Source organism: Calonectris borealis, chromosome 2, assembly GCF_964195595.1.
Source record: "Calonectris borealis chromosome 2, bCalBor7.hap1.2, whole genome shotgun sequence".
Classification (NCBI taxonomy): domain Eukaryota; kingdom Metazoa; phylum Chordata; class Aves; order Procellariiformes; family Procellariidae; genus Calonectris; species Calonectris borealis.
The window spans coordinates 161,284,920-161,300,683 of record NC_134313.1 but is presented as its reverse complement, the minus strand read 5'-3'; the positions used below and the strand labels follow the sequence as shown (position 1 = coordinate 161,300,683).

General features: G+C 35.4%; 1 protein-coding gene across 4 annotated transcripts in view; it reads left to right on the top strand.

The window, feature by feature from the left end:
• Positions 1-15,764, top strand: part of UBE3C (ubiquitin protein ligase E3C) — an 81,412-nt gene that overhangs the window by 42,021 nt on the left and 23,627 nt on the right. For all 4 annotated transcript variants that reach the window (XM_075144138.1, XM_075144139.1, XM_075144141.1 and 1 more), the window contains 3 exons: positions 339-436; positions 3,722-3,854; positions 8,202-8,449. In XM_075144138.1, the coding sequence (XP_075000239.1) occupies positions 339-436; positions 3,722-3,854; positions 8,202-8,449 (479 nt within the window). The remainder of the gene's footprint in view (positions 1-338; positions 437-3,721; positions 3,855-8,201; positions 8,450-15,764) is intronic.

Genomic DNA, 15,764 nt, shown 5'->3' with positions numbered 1-15,764 from the left:
CTTACAACTTTTTAATCGTCTTCCATCATATATTTTTTCTTTATTGAAAAATTAAGATGTCAATAATAACGAAATAACATTTTTCTTCTGAATAAAGAAAAAAATGCAGGAGTACTTATACACATTTTGTTTTCAGTGTGTTTTTACTACTTACATTTTCAGTTTGCCTGCAGAAACTCATGTTTAAAGAAAGGTAAGGCTTGGTGTGACTGTTTAGTAAATAAACTATTTTAATGTGTGTATTTTTATACAAAGTAAATTGAGTTACTTCATACAAAGGAAACTGTTTAAAAAAATGTTTTTTCCAAAATTTTTAAAATTATTATTTCTATTTTAAGTGGGTTTGGAACCAGCACCTCTTTCTGTATCTGAAGAACGACAACTTGCAATTCTGACAGAGCTACCTTTTGTAGTTCCTTTTGAAGAAAGAGTAAAGGTACCACATTTCTAATTTAATATGCAATTGGTTTTTTTTAGTTTTTTGTTTTCAATAAGTGTAAAAAGAGCACTTAGCTAAGTAGAAACTGGATCATTTCCCTGCAGAAGGATATGATAGGCCATACCATTTTTCTTCAGTACTCGTGGCAACTGAACATTTGAAGTTAATTACTTTTCTCTTTTTTTACTAGTTATATTACCCTTTATAATAATTGCATTAAAATTAAAAACATGTATGCCAAGATATATGAGAGCAGTTGTACATTTATAATAAAATGCAGTCCTGATTCAATGATTGATCTACATGATTGCACCCTCTTGTGGTAAGCAGAGCACTAACTAGTTGTGTATCTGTAATAAACAGATTGCAAGGTCAAGACTGGAGACTTTTGTGCGGTGGGTGGATTTACTCAGAATGAGATGATGGATGTCCATTTTGGGAAAATAACGCCTAGAGATTAAATTTCTGCATTCATAGCTGAGTAGCTGAACTTTAATAGAGTATGTAGCTTAAAACTTGCAAGATTCTTGTATTATTTGATTTGCTTTTGAATGTTTTCTAGATTTTAAATATGTAATTGTTAGTTCTATTACCTATTTTGGATTGCATCATGTATTTTTTTAAAAGCTATTATTCTGTTACCCATAATCTTTTTTCTGAACTGCTTTTGTTGTCAACAGTATCAATTACTTAAAAACGTAATGGTTTGGAAACATTAAGTTGCAAGACACCATCAAGAGAATGAAGAATAGTTCCACAGGCAAAGTAAATCAGTATTTGTCAAAAAAAAGACAGTGACAGCTTTGGTAGAAAAGAAGTGTTTTTTCTAGGCTTCTATGAAACAGTTGTTCCAAGAAAACATTTTAATACTATATGGCAATATTGCACTAGGATTACAGGGAAACAATTCAAGTGACCTCAAGCAGGGGTCTGTATGTCACGATTTAGTCACTGTCTACAACCTCTGGACTTCTTAAAGCTATGTTGAGATGCGCATATTTTAAGTTTCTGGAATTCATAAAACCTTGTTTGGTTTTATCACAAAAACTGAAATCATAACAATTGGATGAGAGCTTGGAGAGAAGGTTAAAGCTGTAGACTGAACTTTTGTAGTTCAAGGAGGAGATCCTCTTATATTGCTTTTTGGACCAAGTATGGCCCTTTTTGTGTAATAGCGGGAGTCAGCATCCTTTTGGAATCTCCCACTGTGCCTGCAAAACAACTTGCAATAAAAGAAGATGATACCTTATCATGGTTTTGGTTTGGAGTTTGGGGTTTTTTTTTTTCCTTTCTTCCAGTTGCCATCTATTATGCTGTAATGTAACGTGGTAATACAGCTCAATGCTGTTTCCATGTGTGGGTTGTTCCATGTGTCCTTTCATTTTCTGACTTCTTCATGAGATTTTTGCCTTGAATTACCAGATATTAGATGCTCTTACAAGCATTTACTGAGTCCAGTTTCATGGTAGATTCTTTTACCTTCTGACTTTGGGGGATGTTATCCTCTTTAGCCTTAAGGCACATTGACGTGCACCTTTCAATCTGATATTTACCTGTGGGAGGTAATGAATCCAATTTGTATCAAGTGCCTTGGTTCTCGCTTACTTAAGCCATACTTTTGTCAGTTTTCCTATGGAGATGTTACTTCCTGTGATGTGTACCTCAGCATTGCTCACTTTTCCAGGTGTTAGTCTGAAGTCATTGTAAATGCTTCAGTTATGCGTTAGGGTTCTTATTTTCAGGACTAACAAATGCATGAACATTGGATTATATAGGAGTCCAGACTTAGTATCAAGAAGAATTTTGCTACGAGATATACCTCCAAATGATTCTTTCAATCTAGTGTTATGTAACAATAGTTAATAAACCATATCTAGACGTGTTTCAGAACAAGAGTGGTGGTGAGCATATTCTTGTGCCCTGTACATAAAAAGAACATGTCTGGGGCTGTGTGTCTTGATGTCATAGAACCGTAGAAGAATTTAGATAAGAAGGGACCTCTGGAGGTACTCTAGTCCACATCCTTCCTCATACAGGAATAACTTCAGAGTTGGATCAGGATGCTTAAGGACTTGCCCAGATGAGTTTTGACTATCTCCAGAGATGGAGATTTCACAAACTTTTCATGTAACCTCTTCCAATACTTAGTCACTCTCATTATGAATTTTATTTTTTTCTTTATGTCCATTTAGCATTTCTCTTTCTACAGCTTGTGACTATTTTCTCTTGTTTTCCTGCTGTGTACCTTAGGGAAGAATCTGGCTTTGTCTACACTATAATCCTCCTCGTTGGAGAGCATCTTTTCCACTAACTACAGTTGTCCGTAGAAACAGTAGTTTTGAGACCTTACTCTAGGTTTGTCTGCTGTTGTCAGATTTTCCTCTTTCATGGTAAATTTGTTGTTTTTAAACATCCCTGGAGACGCTTACTTAATCTTGTTAGTTAAGAAAGCAGTCTGTGATATTTTTGGAAGATTATATCCCTTGGAAAATGTACTAGACTATTTATTGAATACAGGAAAGATGCAAGTGAGGATGTAGTAAACACTCCCTGGATTGAGGGTATATTGAACATTATTATACATTAGGCAACCCTCTCCCATGCTACATCTTGGCATAGAAACACAGTTCGCTACAATTACTCTTCAGGTGAACTGTAACAGGTTCCTGTTGTGAAGACTTGCAAAGGGACAATGTGAAGTTTAATTTGTACTTCAGCTGGCATTATTTTTTTGAATTGGTATGATGCTCTGGTTCTTTGTTTAATATGGCAGTGCTGTCCACTGTTTTGCTTTGAATTATTTCTCACTGCTCCTGAGAGGAGAACTGATACCTAATTTCTTCTTAATGGGAATGTTCCTAAGCATTACACAAATGACAAAAAATTGTTTACTAGTATTGAGGATTACCTCTGTGTGTGCAAAATACTCATGTGACTTTTTCCCTTTGATTTTGAATACTTTGCCTTTCAGAACTCTGAAAGTTAGGGAGAGGAAACTGGAATCACTGACACAATATCTGTAGATATGCCTCTTTATGTAGAAAGAACTGAGGATGATATCTTAGCAGGAAAAAGTTTTTTGCCTGTCTGTCCCCTCTCCTTCCCTCCCCTGGGACATGGCTCTGTATTGTTTCTGCAGCTCAGTGAGAGAGAAGACAAATCACTTGAAAGTGAGTGCCCAGAAGCAACTCAAAGGACAGTAATAGTAGTGAATAACCATCTCTCATTGAATATTTAGATCTGCACAATGACGTGATTTCTCTTTTCATTCATTTTTAACAGATTTTTCAAAGGCTGATCTATGCTGATAAACAAGAAGTTCAAGGAGATGGCCCATTTTTGGATGGAATTAATGTCACTATCAGAAGAAATTATATTTATGAAGATGCTTATGATAAACTTTCTCCTGAAAATGGTATGTTTACAATTAAGTTATCATCATCTTGTTTATAACATTTAACCATTCTTACCATGTAGTTACGTATTTGCTTACTTGAGTAGGATGTTAGAAGTATATCAGCTCTGAGGTGTGAAAGTCCTTCTAAAGTTAAATTTCCTTGTTTTTACATAAAGTAATTCTCATCCAATCACATTCTTCCTGATTATTGCAGCTTCATTCTCTTTAACATGCCCTTCCTTAGTTCACACCTACTTTTATGGGGCTTTTCTTCCCATTTACTTTTCCAACTATACTTTGTGTATTTATCTATGTAGTTCATTATATATTATCTGCTTTGGTAATACGTGTCAACAAAAATATCTCGACTGCGCAGGATTTGCTAGGTACAGTGTGGCTGACAAGGATAACGCACTGCACTTTGTAGTGATAGTATGTAGTAGTATGTATTTTACCACATTGATTTAAATCATACCTTAGTGTGAACTTGTGTGAGAGTGGCTGCTCTGGAAGCCAAAATTCCAATGTCAAAATAAAGTCCTTATTAGTTATATGATATTTTTGCATATAAAAAGAATATTTGCCAAATACTTGAGGTTTGCCATGTGAATCTCACCTGCTGTGCCACGTAAATTCCCTCCTGGAGAACTGCGTAGTTTAGGGAGGAACAAAAAGAGGTGTTCGTATTCTTGGTTTGATGAAAGTACTGGAGATCATACTTTTTTTTAATTTCCTTTACTCTGGTAGTACTAAAGATACTATTCTATTTATAAATAGGGTTTTGTATTTCAATACCTGTGTTTAAAACTGTAACTACCTAAAAGGGATACATTTAGACTGAATTTTTTTTTTTTTTTTTGTTAAGTACAAATTAAATTGTCCTGGTTTCGGAAAGTTTTAAAGGCTTATCAGGAGATGTCACTGTGTAATCATCTGGAGATTGTATGTGCAATTAACTGTTTAGCCTCTTTCCTAGTGGTTGGGAATACTTTCATTGTACTAAGTTTAGTATGAATCGTTAACTGGTTTCTTAAAAAGAGAAAGATAAATGGAGTTGGAAAATAGAAAAAGTTGAGTCTGTTGTATTCCCCCTCCCATTCCCCAAAATGTGTGAAAATACAATTCAGAAACTGCACTCTAAGCTTTTGAATAATGCAATGTCAAGTAACAGGCAAGTCAACCTATTTGTTTAATAAGAAGATAGCTTTAAATGAGGAGCACGTTTTTTGTGAAGACTACATTTCAACTTAATGTAGTTTTATTAAACTACGAAAACAGTTTTAGAATGCATGTTTCCTAAACTTAATCTACAGTCTGACGATCTGGGTACTGGGATGTATTCCACCATTAGCGAGGTCACAGGCAATATGAAATTAAGGGGAATAGTCAATATACTGGAAGGTCAGGTTGCCACTCAGACGGCCCTCAACGGACTGAAGAAAAGGGCTTACAAAAGCCTCATGGAGTTTAGGAAAGACCAAAAGCTAAATCATATACCTGGGCTGTAATAACCCCATGTAGCAGTACAGACTGACCATTGACTGGCTAGAAAGCTGTTTTCAATAAAAGACCCCACGGTTCCTAGTGGACAATAAATTGAACAAATAAACGAGTTCTCTTTGAGATGAAAGCTAACTGCGTACTGGGCTGTATTAGCAAGAACATAGCTCACAGTTTCAGCACCGATGAACTGTGTCCAGCTTTGGGCTTCCCAGTAGAAAAAAAGACATTAACATAGCAGAATGTGTCCTGCAGAAGGCCACCAAGGTGATTCAGGGGATTGAAGCACATGGCATATGAGAAGAAGCTTCACTGCACCTGTGAGATTACAGAAGCCAGTTTGATAAGGTGCAGTGGTGACACGTAGCAGTAAGGGGAATTTTTACTGGACATACACAGAAAAGACATTTCACAGTGACCCTTGTTAAGCACTGAAATGGGCTGTCTAGAGAGGCTGTGAAATCTCCATCATTGGAGAACTCAAACAGACCAAGGCACTGAGCATCCTGATCTAACTTGGAAATTGGCCTTGTTTTCAATGTGGGGATTTTGGGTCGTATGAGGTCTCTTCCAACCTGAGCTATTCTGTGATTCTGTCAAGCCTTCTGTTCAGCAAAAAGAGCTTTTGTAGTAACACAAAATTTATCTGCATATACATGTATATAGTTCCAGACAATGTTTTCAGTCTTTCCTTAGGAAGAAAATTACTCATAAAACAGTGACAAGGGAGAACCCAGTAAGCTTGTAGCAAGGGCTTTGGAAGTAGAGAAATCTTTAGGTGAAGATTTTTGTCTTGTTTACGAGTACAGAGAAGCCGTAGTGGTAGTTGGCCACTGAAATCCAAAGATCTGTTTTTCTGCATGTGTGCATAACACACCAGGTATACACGCGTGCGCGCACACACATGTATATACAGTGCTATCTAGTACTGTACTAGTGCAGCACTAGTGCTATTTAGATTCAATAAAGACTAAATTAGGAGGTTGGACTTTTTTTTTCCTTCTTTGAAAAAGCCTCTATTCTGAGACAGTATTATTTTTTGAAATAATTTTAGTTGTGGAGTAGGTCAGGCACCACGTGGGAAAGCAGAAAAGAAGAAATTCCTGAAAGTTGCAAGAGACACAATTTCAAGATTATAGACTGAATTGGTTAAAATCGATCTGGGAGATTGAACAGAGGGTAGAGGAGGTCCTGGAACTGATCAGGAAAGAGCGAAGAACATTGATTTGGAAGAGGCATCAGTTTGTCTACTAGCCTTGAGAAGAGAGCTGTTTAAAGTTAGTGTTTCTGTAGTACCTTAACTGAGATCATTAGGAAAACAAGTTTGGAATAGCAGAAATGTACTGGGTTGTTTTTTGCGGGTTTATATTTTTATTTGGTTGTCATATGCTTAATAATGTGCAAGCATTTCTCAATTTATTTTTTTTCCCCTGTGATTGCAATTTTCAGAATATTCCATAACAGCCTCCAGTGGACTCCAGTAACAGTTTAGTTACATTCTAGCTGTATGAGTTATAAAACTGAACTCTTCTTTTCAGAGTTTGCACTAACTTGGGGCCCACCTCTACCTGGTCACCTGTTTTGACGTGAATTTGTTTTAGGACCATTTTTCCCTCTTTGCTATAAATCTGGTTGTCAGTACGCAGAGGAAGAGACAAATAACTGATTCTCTTCATAAGGCCCCAAAAATCACTAACCCAACATTTTCCATATATAAAAGTTTTAACACTAACGCTCAATATCTCAGGAGTCTCCAGACAAAGCATGTCTGTATGCTGGAGACTCTCTTTTGCCAGTGTTCTGTTTTCTTGTTTTGAATGGTGATGAGTGGACCGATTGCATCACCTGTGGCTAAAAATGCCCATCCTCTGTTTCCAGCCAGCAGAATTTTTGTGCAGGAGACCATTTCACTTGAATGAAGAACTAATAGGTAATTTCTAAAAATAGCTGAGTGTGAAATGGGAAATTACTAGTAGGTGTAAGGGCATTTGCTAGTGGGGGAGTGCGAGTAAGACACAGTGGTTCAGGAAAAATTCTGTTGCTGCAAGGTGCTGAAGATTCTTTCATGAACATCAGCTGTCCATCCATAAGGTGTGCATTTGTAGCACATGGAAGCAGTAGAAAGTTTTATTGTTACTGGTTTATTACTTGTTGCTTTGCTGGGATGCAAGTGTAGCCAATGCAAGGGTTTGCATAAAAGCTATGTATTTGGTTAGATCTTTGGAATAAGTGAATTGAGCAAAAACGTCCTCCTTCCCTGCTATGTATACATAGTTCAAGGACTAAATATTGCTTGCTTTCTCAAGTAGCAGCCTTCTATGAAACAAGCAGAACACCTACCTTCAGAACATGTCCATCTTTACCACACCTTGCTCACTGGAATTACATGACATAACAATGAGTCCAAAGTATCGAAAATACTAAGTTCAATTTCAGATAATATTATTTAATGGTGTAGCTTAACAGTCAGCCCCTTTAACGGAATGCAGTGCTTATTGACTGTTCCTTCAGACAGGAGAAAGTTGAACCTTGCATTCACAATATTTTATAGAAATCAAATTTTCAAATTATTCTTGGGCCTCTTTAAAATATTTTGTAGGATTTTTTTTCTTCCCCTACCTAGTGTCCTTCCACTCCATCTTTTGATGTGTGGAAGACTTATCAAGACCCTTTGTACAAAGTGAGTTTCACATAGTGAATATTCCAAAATTCAAGCCAGTAATAGGTTTTTGCTACTATTTACTAGTTCAATTTTTTTATAAACTTAGTGTAGATATGTTTGTATGTGTAGTTACATGTGTTTTTATCCAAACAAAATTCAAGCAGATAGTTGTATTTGAGTTTGTCTCTCTCCTTTCTCTGCAGAACCTGACCTAAAAAAGCGCATTCGTGTTCACTTACTTAATGCACATGGTCTTGATGAAGCTGGTATTGATGGTGGTGGAATTTTCAGAGAATTTCTGAATGAACTACTTAAATCGGGATTTAATCCTAACCAGGGATTTTTTAAGACCACCAATGAGGGACTTCTTTACCCTAACCCTGCTGCACAGATGCTTGTTGGAGACTCTTACGCCCGACATTACTACTTCCTTGGAAGAATGCTTGGAAAGGTAAAAACTGTGTTGTATAATATAAAGCTTTTGCAATACTGAAATTATTCAGTAATGTTTTTTTCCTTTTAGATAGGGGTAGATAGGAAAAGATGATTTTTTTTTTTAGAGTTGAGGAAAAATAACTTTCAGATGTTGGATCTGAACATTATTTCCACGTATCACCTAAATTTCTGGTTCATTTTAATAAGTTACATACTTGAGAAGTACAGAGAATTTGAGATACCCTGACTGTCAGTTGAGCAAAGTGTGCATATGTCTGCTTCTGTGTTTATCCTCTTGCTTAAAGTTAAGTTGATTGAAGCCAATAGAACTACTCTGCTTATGATGATTTTTAACCTGGAGCTTTCTGGAATTTGGCTGCAGTTACATTTTCATCATTTGGAATATATGAAATTAGTATTTTCAGAAACAAAGAGTTTCTAGTTGTGTGAGGTGTACAATTCTTGCTAGCGTTTAAAATTTGCCATGAGCATTTACCATACTTAAGAGCCGTATGCAAATTAACTTTCGTTTATTCTGCTTGGGTTTTTGCATATTTTGCATCTTTTTTGAGTTTTAGTGCTTGATATTTTGGTGTTGTGAATGTTCAAAGACTAATATGCACTTGTTGAGCTAGATGAAAAATGAAGGGGGGCGGGGAGAAAAAAAGAGAGAAACCATTACAAGCATTCATTACATTCAATTTTCTCTTATGGTCCAGTTAGTATTGAGGCTATTTCCTTCTAAGCCCTTGAAATAATTTTTGTAGAGCTAATAATTGTGAAACAAAGTTTGGAATACAAATTCCATTTCAGAAAAAAATGTATTGATTGCTACTCAGCTATCTAAAACTGAAGGTATTTAAGATGTAAAAGTCCCATTTAACTGCCTGAATTATTTTGGAGGCTAAAATCCTGCTGACTTGCAGTGAGATTTAACATGTAGTTGGATGTCCTTTTAGTGTTGCTGGAAGGGGTTTAAGAGGATGTTGTTGGCAAACTTGAATTGTTGAAACAGAGTGCTGTTCTTCAGAGTTGCCAGTCAACTGATTTAGATTAAACTGCCACTTTGTAGGCAAATTCTCTGCTAATGCATCCTAGCTATTGCAGTAGCCAAACTTGTTAAATAATGAAAATTTCAAATCAGCCATTTCAATAAAATAATCTTTGAAGGATGTTCCTGCTCTTAATGGGACATGGATTCAGTACTAATACAATAGTTTGTAATTATGACCTATGTTGCATTTATTTTCTTTCTGCATCTATAGATTTTTTGGAGTGGGGAAGCGAATACTGCTGTGCTATCGTGAGGAAGTTACTTCACTCCAAAAATGTTCGGTGTTTATCTAGGAATGGGGCAGGGCTCAATTGTCAAGGGGAAGTTTGAAACATTATTTTAAAAAAAAATATTGTAATTTTGAATCTTTAATTTCCTCTGTCAAAACAGCACATTGCCTTCATTAATTGGATTTCAAATATTGACGTAAAGACAGAAGTTGCAAAATGTGTTTTATCTCCCACAGAGTGCTGCAAGTATGGTTTTGGTTTTGACTTTAAAAACAGAGGATCTATTATTTAACATTTTGAAAGCATAAATTGTTTTCATATTGCAGTATGTTTACAGAAGGTAAGAATTGACAGTGTTACTTAATAATTACCCCTATCCAGGTGCACAGACACCTTTTTAGTAGTGTATTTAGAGACTTGATGAATTAAACAGAAAGATAAGGCACGACCATGCTATTCAAAACCTGCCAGTATTGTGATCTTGCTTAAGTTATTGAATACTCACTCACCTTTTTTCAGAAATGTGTCCACTTTATGCTTTGCACAGGGTTATTTGAGAGCAATAGTGGATTATTAAAAGCCCCTTTGTAAACAAAATAGATATAATGCAAAGGAAGCAATCAGGCATCCACAGCAATTTCTTATTTGTGGAAACCAGTATGTAAAGAGCGCTGCCACCAAAAACTCTCACGTAAGAAGTTTCAATGTTATCAGAAAACAAATACATTAAAATATAATAATTTATAGAAATTTTCTGTCTCTTGGTAACCATTTCATACTAATATCCAAATGCATTTAACTTTCAGTACCATAGATTTACACCTAATTCCGTTTTTCTTCTCATCAGGACGTTTCTACAGCTTGACATCTTCTGTGTTAATTGGTCAGTTCAGAAGTAGAAACATCTGAAAATTTAAAACTTACCTTTAAAAATGGTGTATCTAAAAACTTAAATGATTTTCACCCTAGATAAATTATTGACTATTTGGAGTGTATTTTGTATTTAGTGAAGAAATTGAAATCTATATACTATACAAACTGCATGGCTGTCCATGCAACTTTCACTGATCACTGAATGAGCAAAAGATCTTGTAGAAATAATACCATGTGATCATGTAATTGCATATGTTGTCTGAAATCATTCTTTAAAAAAAAAAAAAAGCAGAAATGAGTTTGCTTAATCAACAGCTACTCAAACACTTCCAAAGTTTACATTTCTCAACTTTCAGTGACTTTACTCTGTAATGTAAATATTATTTTAACATTGTTGCCCTTTAAGCATTTTCCTTTCTCTTCCTTAAAAGTAAAAGCTCAGCTTACCATGCGCACCTCTGGTAGCAGTCTCTCACCACCGGCGGGGTTTGGAACTTGAACCTTTCGCCCACTGGAATCATAGCAGTGACTTTCTGAGTCCCAGGCTTTGCTTGAGAGCTGAGGGTGTCCTGGGCTGTCTGGGACATTCAGACAGGGGTGTTCTAGCCCCAAATTCTCTTTGTCATCCTCTCTGGAAAGTAAAGTCTTCTTGTCCCACGTGGTGTCCCGGAAGTATGGATGGGACATTGTAATCCTTTTGCTCTCTCGGTAGGATTGAGCTGTGGGGAGGCACCTGATTTGATTTAACTTCCTTTCCACATGCAGTAGTTGTTCTGGCAGCACTAAAAGTCTTTCCACGTGCAGACTTTCCTGCTGCAGCTTTGGCAATGTAGTGGACTTGGCTCAGGAGAACACAAAAGTTACTATTTTGACAGGCTGCCAAAACTTCAAGCAGTATAGCCAGAGAAGGGAAGTTTGGAAGCAACACCTGAGAATCTTAAATGAGGATTTTCTCTGTGCTGATCATTGAATGGTCTGCTGCAAACCTGGAAAGAGGGAAACGCTGGTTAACCATTTCAACAGAAGCAGTGATCAGTAGAACAGTGACAGATACAGAATTAAAATCTGAACTTCACTATGTTCAGACCTAAACTCAGTCTTGTATACCGTATTATCTTTCTCCATTTCCAGTTTACATTTGCATTTATTCAGTGATGTTAATGTGACAGATGTTGTGGAAAAGGACATTCTTTGCATTTGGAATTATTTGACATCAAGTAGCTAATTCTTATGATAATTTACTTAAATTCCATGAAGTATCAGCATTAGTTTAAGAATACGGTAGGAAGTCCATAGAAAGATTAGAATGATAATTTTTATGGTTTCCTGTGCTTCCTTTTTGACATAAACCTGCTAGTTCTTGCATGTATTATGTTTTGCAATGATTGTCTTTGCAGCTTTAACAAAGTGACTCTTTCTGACACTAGATATTTTTGTCTAATACACTCAGCATCTTTGGTTATACTGAATTCTACCATCTCCATTTCTCTTCTCTTATTCTAGCATATTGAAGAGCGCTAGTGAGTCACGCACTCATGTTGCTGAAGAACATACACACTATCTTTGAAATATAATATCAAGTCTCTTTTTCTAAGCAGTAGAATCTGCAGTCCTTGGAAGACGCTGGAGTCTTCTGAAAAGATTTAGATTTGTTTTGCCAAGATTTAGCTTTTGTCTTAAATGGTTGGGAAGGCAGTATAAAGAACAAAATGTGTTTTGAGTTATTGTTGTTTTGAACTGAGTCCTTCCTTTGTGGATCCAAATAAAGAACTTTGATAGAAGAAGCAGCAAGGATTGAGTAAAAATAATGTGTTTATTTTAAATTTTAGCATTATTTTGATGATAGGTAGATGAGACAATCTAGGTTTAGTCTTTGATCATGAATATTTAATGTTATATAGGAGGTCAGTAATTAGCATGGCCTGCTAGATACAATATTGGTGAAGGCTTAAGTTTTTTATTTTCATATGACTTTTTATAGGCTACTATACTGATTTAAGATATAATGGACTGTTTTGTGCCCATATCTAAATGTTGTTAAACATTCATAATTGAAAAAAAAGTTATAAAATATGTTTTTTGGTAAAATTAAACATTAGAAGAGTAATAATAAATCAAATATAAATTTTATTACGCTAGTAGTAACTGTGGGACCATTAATTATTGATTAGATTATTTTTCTATATCTTAGAGAGTGTGCGTTGTGGTTACTGTTTGTAACTTTGAATAGAGCTGTGATAGATCATTTGTTGTGCACGATATTATTCCTGGCTGGAAGGTACAATTCTAAGATTATCGGTGTCTACACTATCCATTTTGCAGAAAAACTAAAGTAGTTCTTACTCATCCTGGGGCCTTATCTAAAATGGATTGAATCAGTGGGAGTCTTTTCACAGCAAGATCTGGATCAGATCCTAAACTCTTAAATCATTAATAAGCTGCACGTATGGAGTTAAAACCTTCAAGCAAATGTTTCTAGTAACATATTTGTGGGCCCTTTTTGCCCAAAAGCTTGTAAAGAGAAAACAAAGCAAGAAGACTCTACGATGAGAAGAACTCGGTTTCATATACTTGAATATTTGATAGGATGGTGCGTCAAGCATTGCGCTGCTACTCTTCCTCTATTTCTCTGACTGTTGAAGGGTGGTGTGTTGTGGTTTGGTTTTTTTTTTTTCCCCTCCTTCTGATTTTTAGGCTAGCCTTTCCCTTTGCTTACTGTCCATTTAATTAAGATCCACTTTGGCTTGGCTTAAATCAGTACACTCGTAATGGATTTGGGCTGCAGTCACAATTTATCCTACCAGTATCTAAAAAGGTAGGTATGGAATTAGTGATACTGATACAAAGAGGAGGTAATTTGTATAAACTTTTTGTTTTATTAATTTCAGTTACCCTGCACATGGTTTTGTAGACTCAGCATTTTGCTTAAAAGCAAGTTAGCTGATGATCATTTGTCTCAGAAAATCCTGAATCATCTGAAATGGAATCAAAACAGGAATTTACCATGTAAAGTGACATGCTCTTTTAATTATACATTTACAGTGCAAAACCACAATCATAAGAGAGAGAAATTGATACCTTATGGAAGTTATTTCATGATTTATGAATGTAGATGTAAACTAATCTGAATCTATTTTCTGACACTTATTCAGCTTGACAATTCCTTTGTGTACTGATTCATTTAACATAACCAATTACCTTTTGATTACAAATAGCTACGTTAGTACTAACCTTGTAAATATATGTCTAGCACTAAAAGACTACTGAAATGTGGTATTTTAACTCTAAATCTTTAGGAAGGAAAATTGTGTATTGATGGATTGTGATATTTATTGGGTCATAATGTATTTAAATTTTCTTTAATGCATATGTTAGTGATTGTTTACCGTGATAAAGTGCATAGAGGTCTGTGCAAGGAGTTCTGCATGGAAAGAATTACCTCATGTCAGTGGTCACTCCTCAATTAAAAGTTCCATTAGCAGATGATTCCTGCTTCTGGTTTGTGTACTGATTGCATTTTATTGCCTCTAAATCAGGTTCCTAGACAGGGAATAAATAAACAGTTAGAGTGTGTGGTAATGGTATCCTGATCTTTTTTCACAGTTGGGAACACCTACGTCCATTTCAATCAATTAGGTTGGAATATTTACTGAAATTCTTTACTCTATTTGAACTGTCTTCAAAAATTACTAGTTTCATTGCTATTAAAATACAGATTTATCTTAGAAGCATATCCAGGGGTTAGTTATATAGTAGTAAATGTTTCACTTTTTCAGAAGATTAGAACTTAAATAAGGAGGAGATGTCTTCCTTTTATCTTCAGTTCTTACAAAATTATGTTTAAATTGAGACAAGAAAAATCTATTAAGCCTTTACTGGAACTTCAGTAGTGAATGATATCTATCCAGTGCATCCACAGGTACCTCTAGTTCTTCCCTCTCCCATCCCTCAAACCTCCCCAAATGACATTGATGGCAATTTGTATCATATACATGGCGTAAGTTACAGAGCTAACGGTTCATATTAAAACAGAAAGTAAGTACCAAGCTGATGAAATGATGGTTTTCTTCAAGTACCAACATTTCTGAAGCACTCTATTTTGGTAATAAAAATTCTTGCAATAAACTTAAATATGTCCTAAATTATTAGAATAAAAATACTAGCATGACTTTCCATTTTTAAATTAAAAATTAACTCAAGGTCATTATACTTGATATGCTCCAATGGAGTCTTTGGAAATGGATCCCAACATTTTTATGGTAATGTGTTCATGAGTCAGTCATGAGTTCGTTTTATGCTTATCACACACCTGTAGTCCACTTCAGGTATTTACACTGACAGGCAGGCCCCTTGCATCTGAGTCTTGCTACCCCAAATCTCTGGATCTTCTGTGAACTTGTACTTCTCAGCTTCAAATTCCCAGTGAGTGGGAAATCAGAAGTAAAACCAATTTACAAAAGGCTTTATTTTTTTCTGAAAAAATATTTTTAACTCTGAGGATACTAGCACTGCGACAAGGGGTGTTAATAAACCTCTCCCAGAAGCCTAATGACAGGCATCTAGCTATGGAATTTTGGACTCCTACTTTTTTAAAAGACAGAAAAGGCATCCAGTATTTGAACAAAAAGTGCACTATGAATTTTCACAGTCATATAGGGAAGATAACGTACCAGATTTCCCATTACTATGGTGATACGAATGCATCTAGGTGTCTGCTGTTGTAGAGCTCAGAGAACTGAGAAACAGTGACTTAAAGCTAAGAGGTAGCAGACATTTTGCATTGTCACACACACCTGATAGAATTAGTTTTATTTTATCATATTGGCATTAGGAACAATATCAGTTTGTTTCTCCTCATTTTAAAGCACATTATTAAGTGTATCTGTAAGAAATTATTTTATCTTAAAATTACTAAATGCTGGCTTTAAAAATGCTTCAAAAATACGAGTACTTGCTAATTTTAATGTAACTTATATTTTTAGTTTTATCTTTTTCATTAGGGTAGAAAAGGCTTTGCTGGCCCCAAAGGCTTTGTGAGTGTGATGAGATATTTCTAGGGTATAAATAATAAGGTAGAAGGAAGTTCTAATGGTTTTGCTATTTTTCTATCATTTTTATTAATGGTTCTGTACAGCTTTGAAGATCTATTGCACTCTGTAAGTGCTAAGTATTAT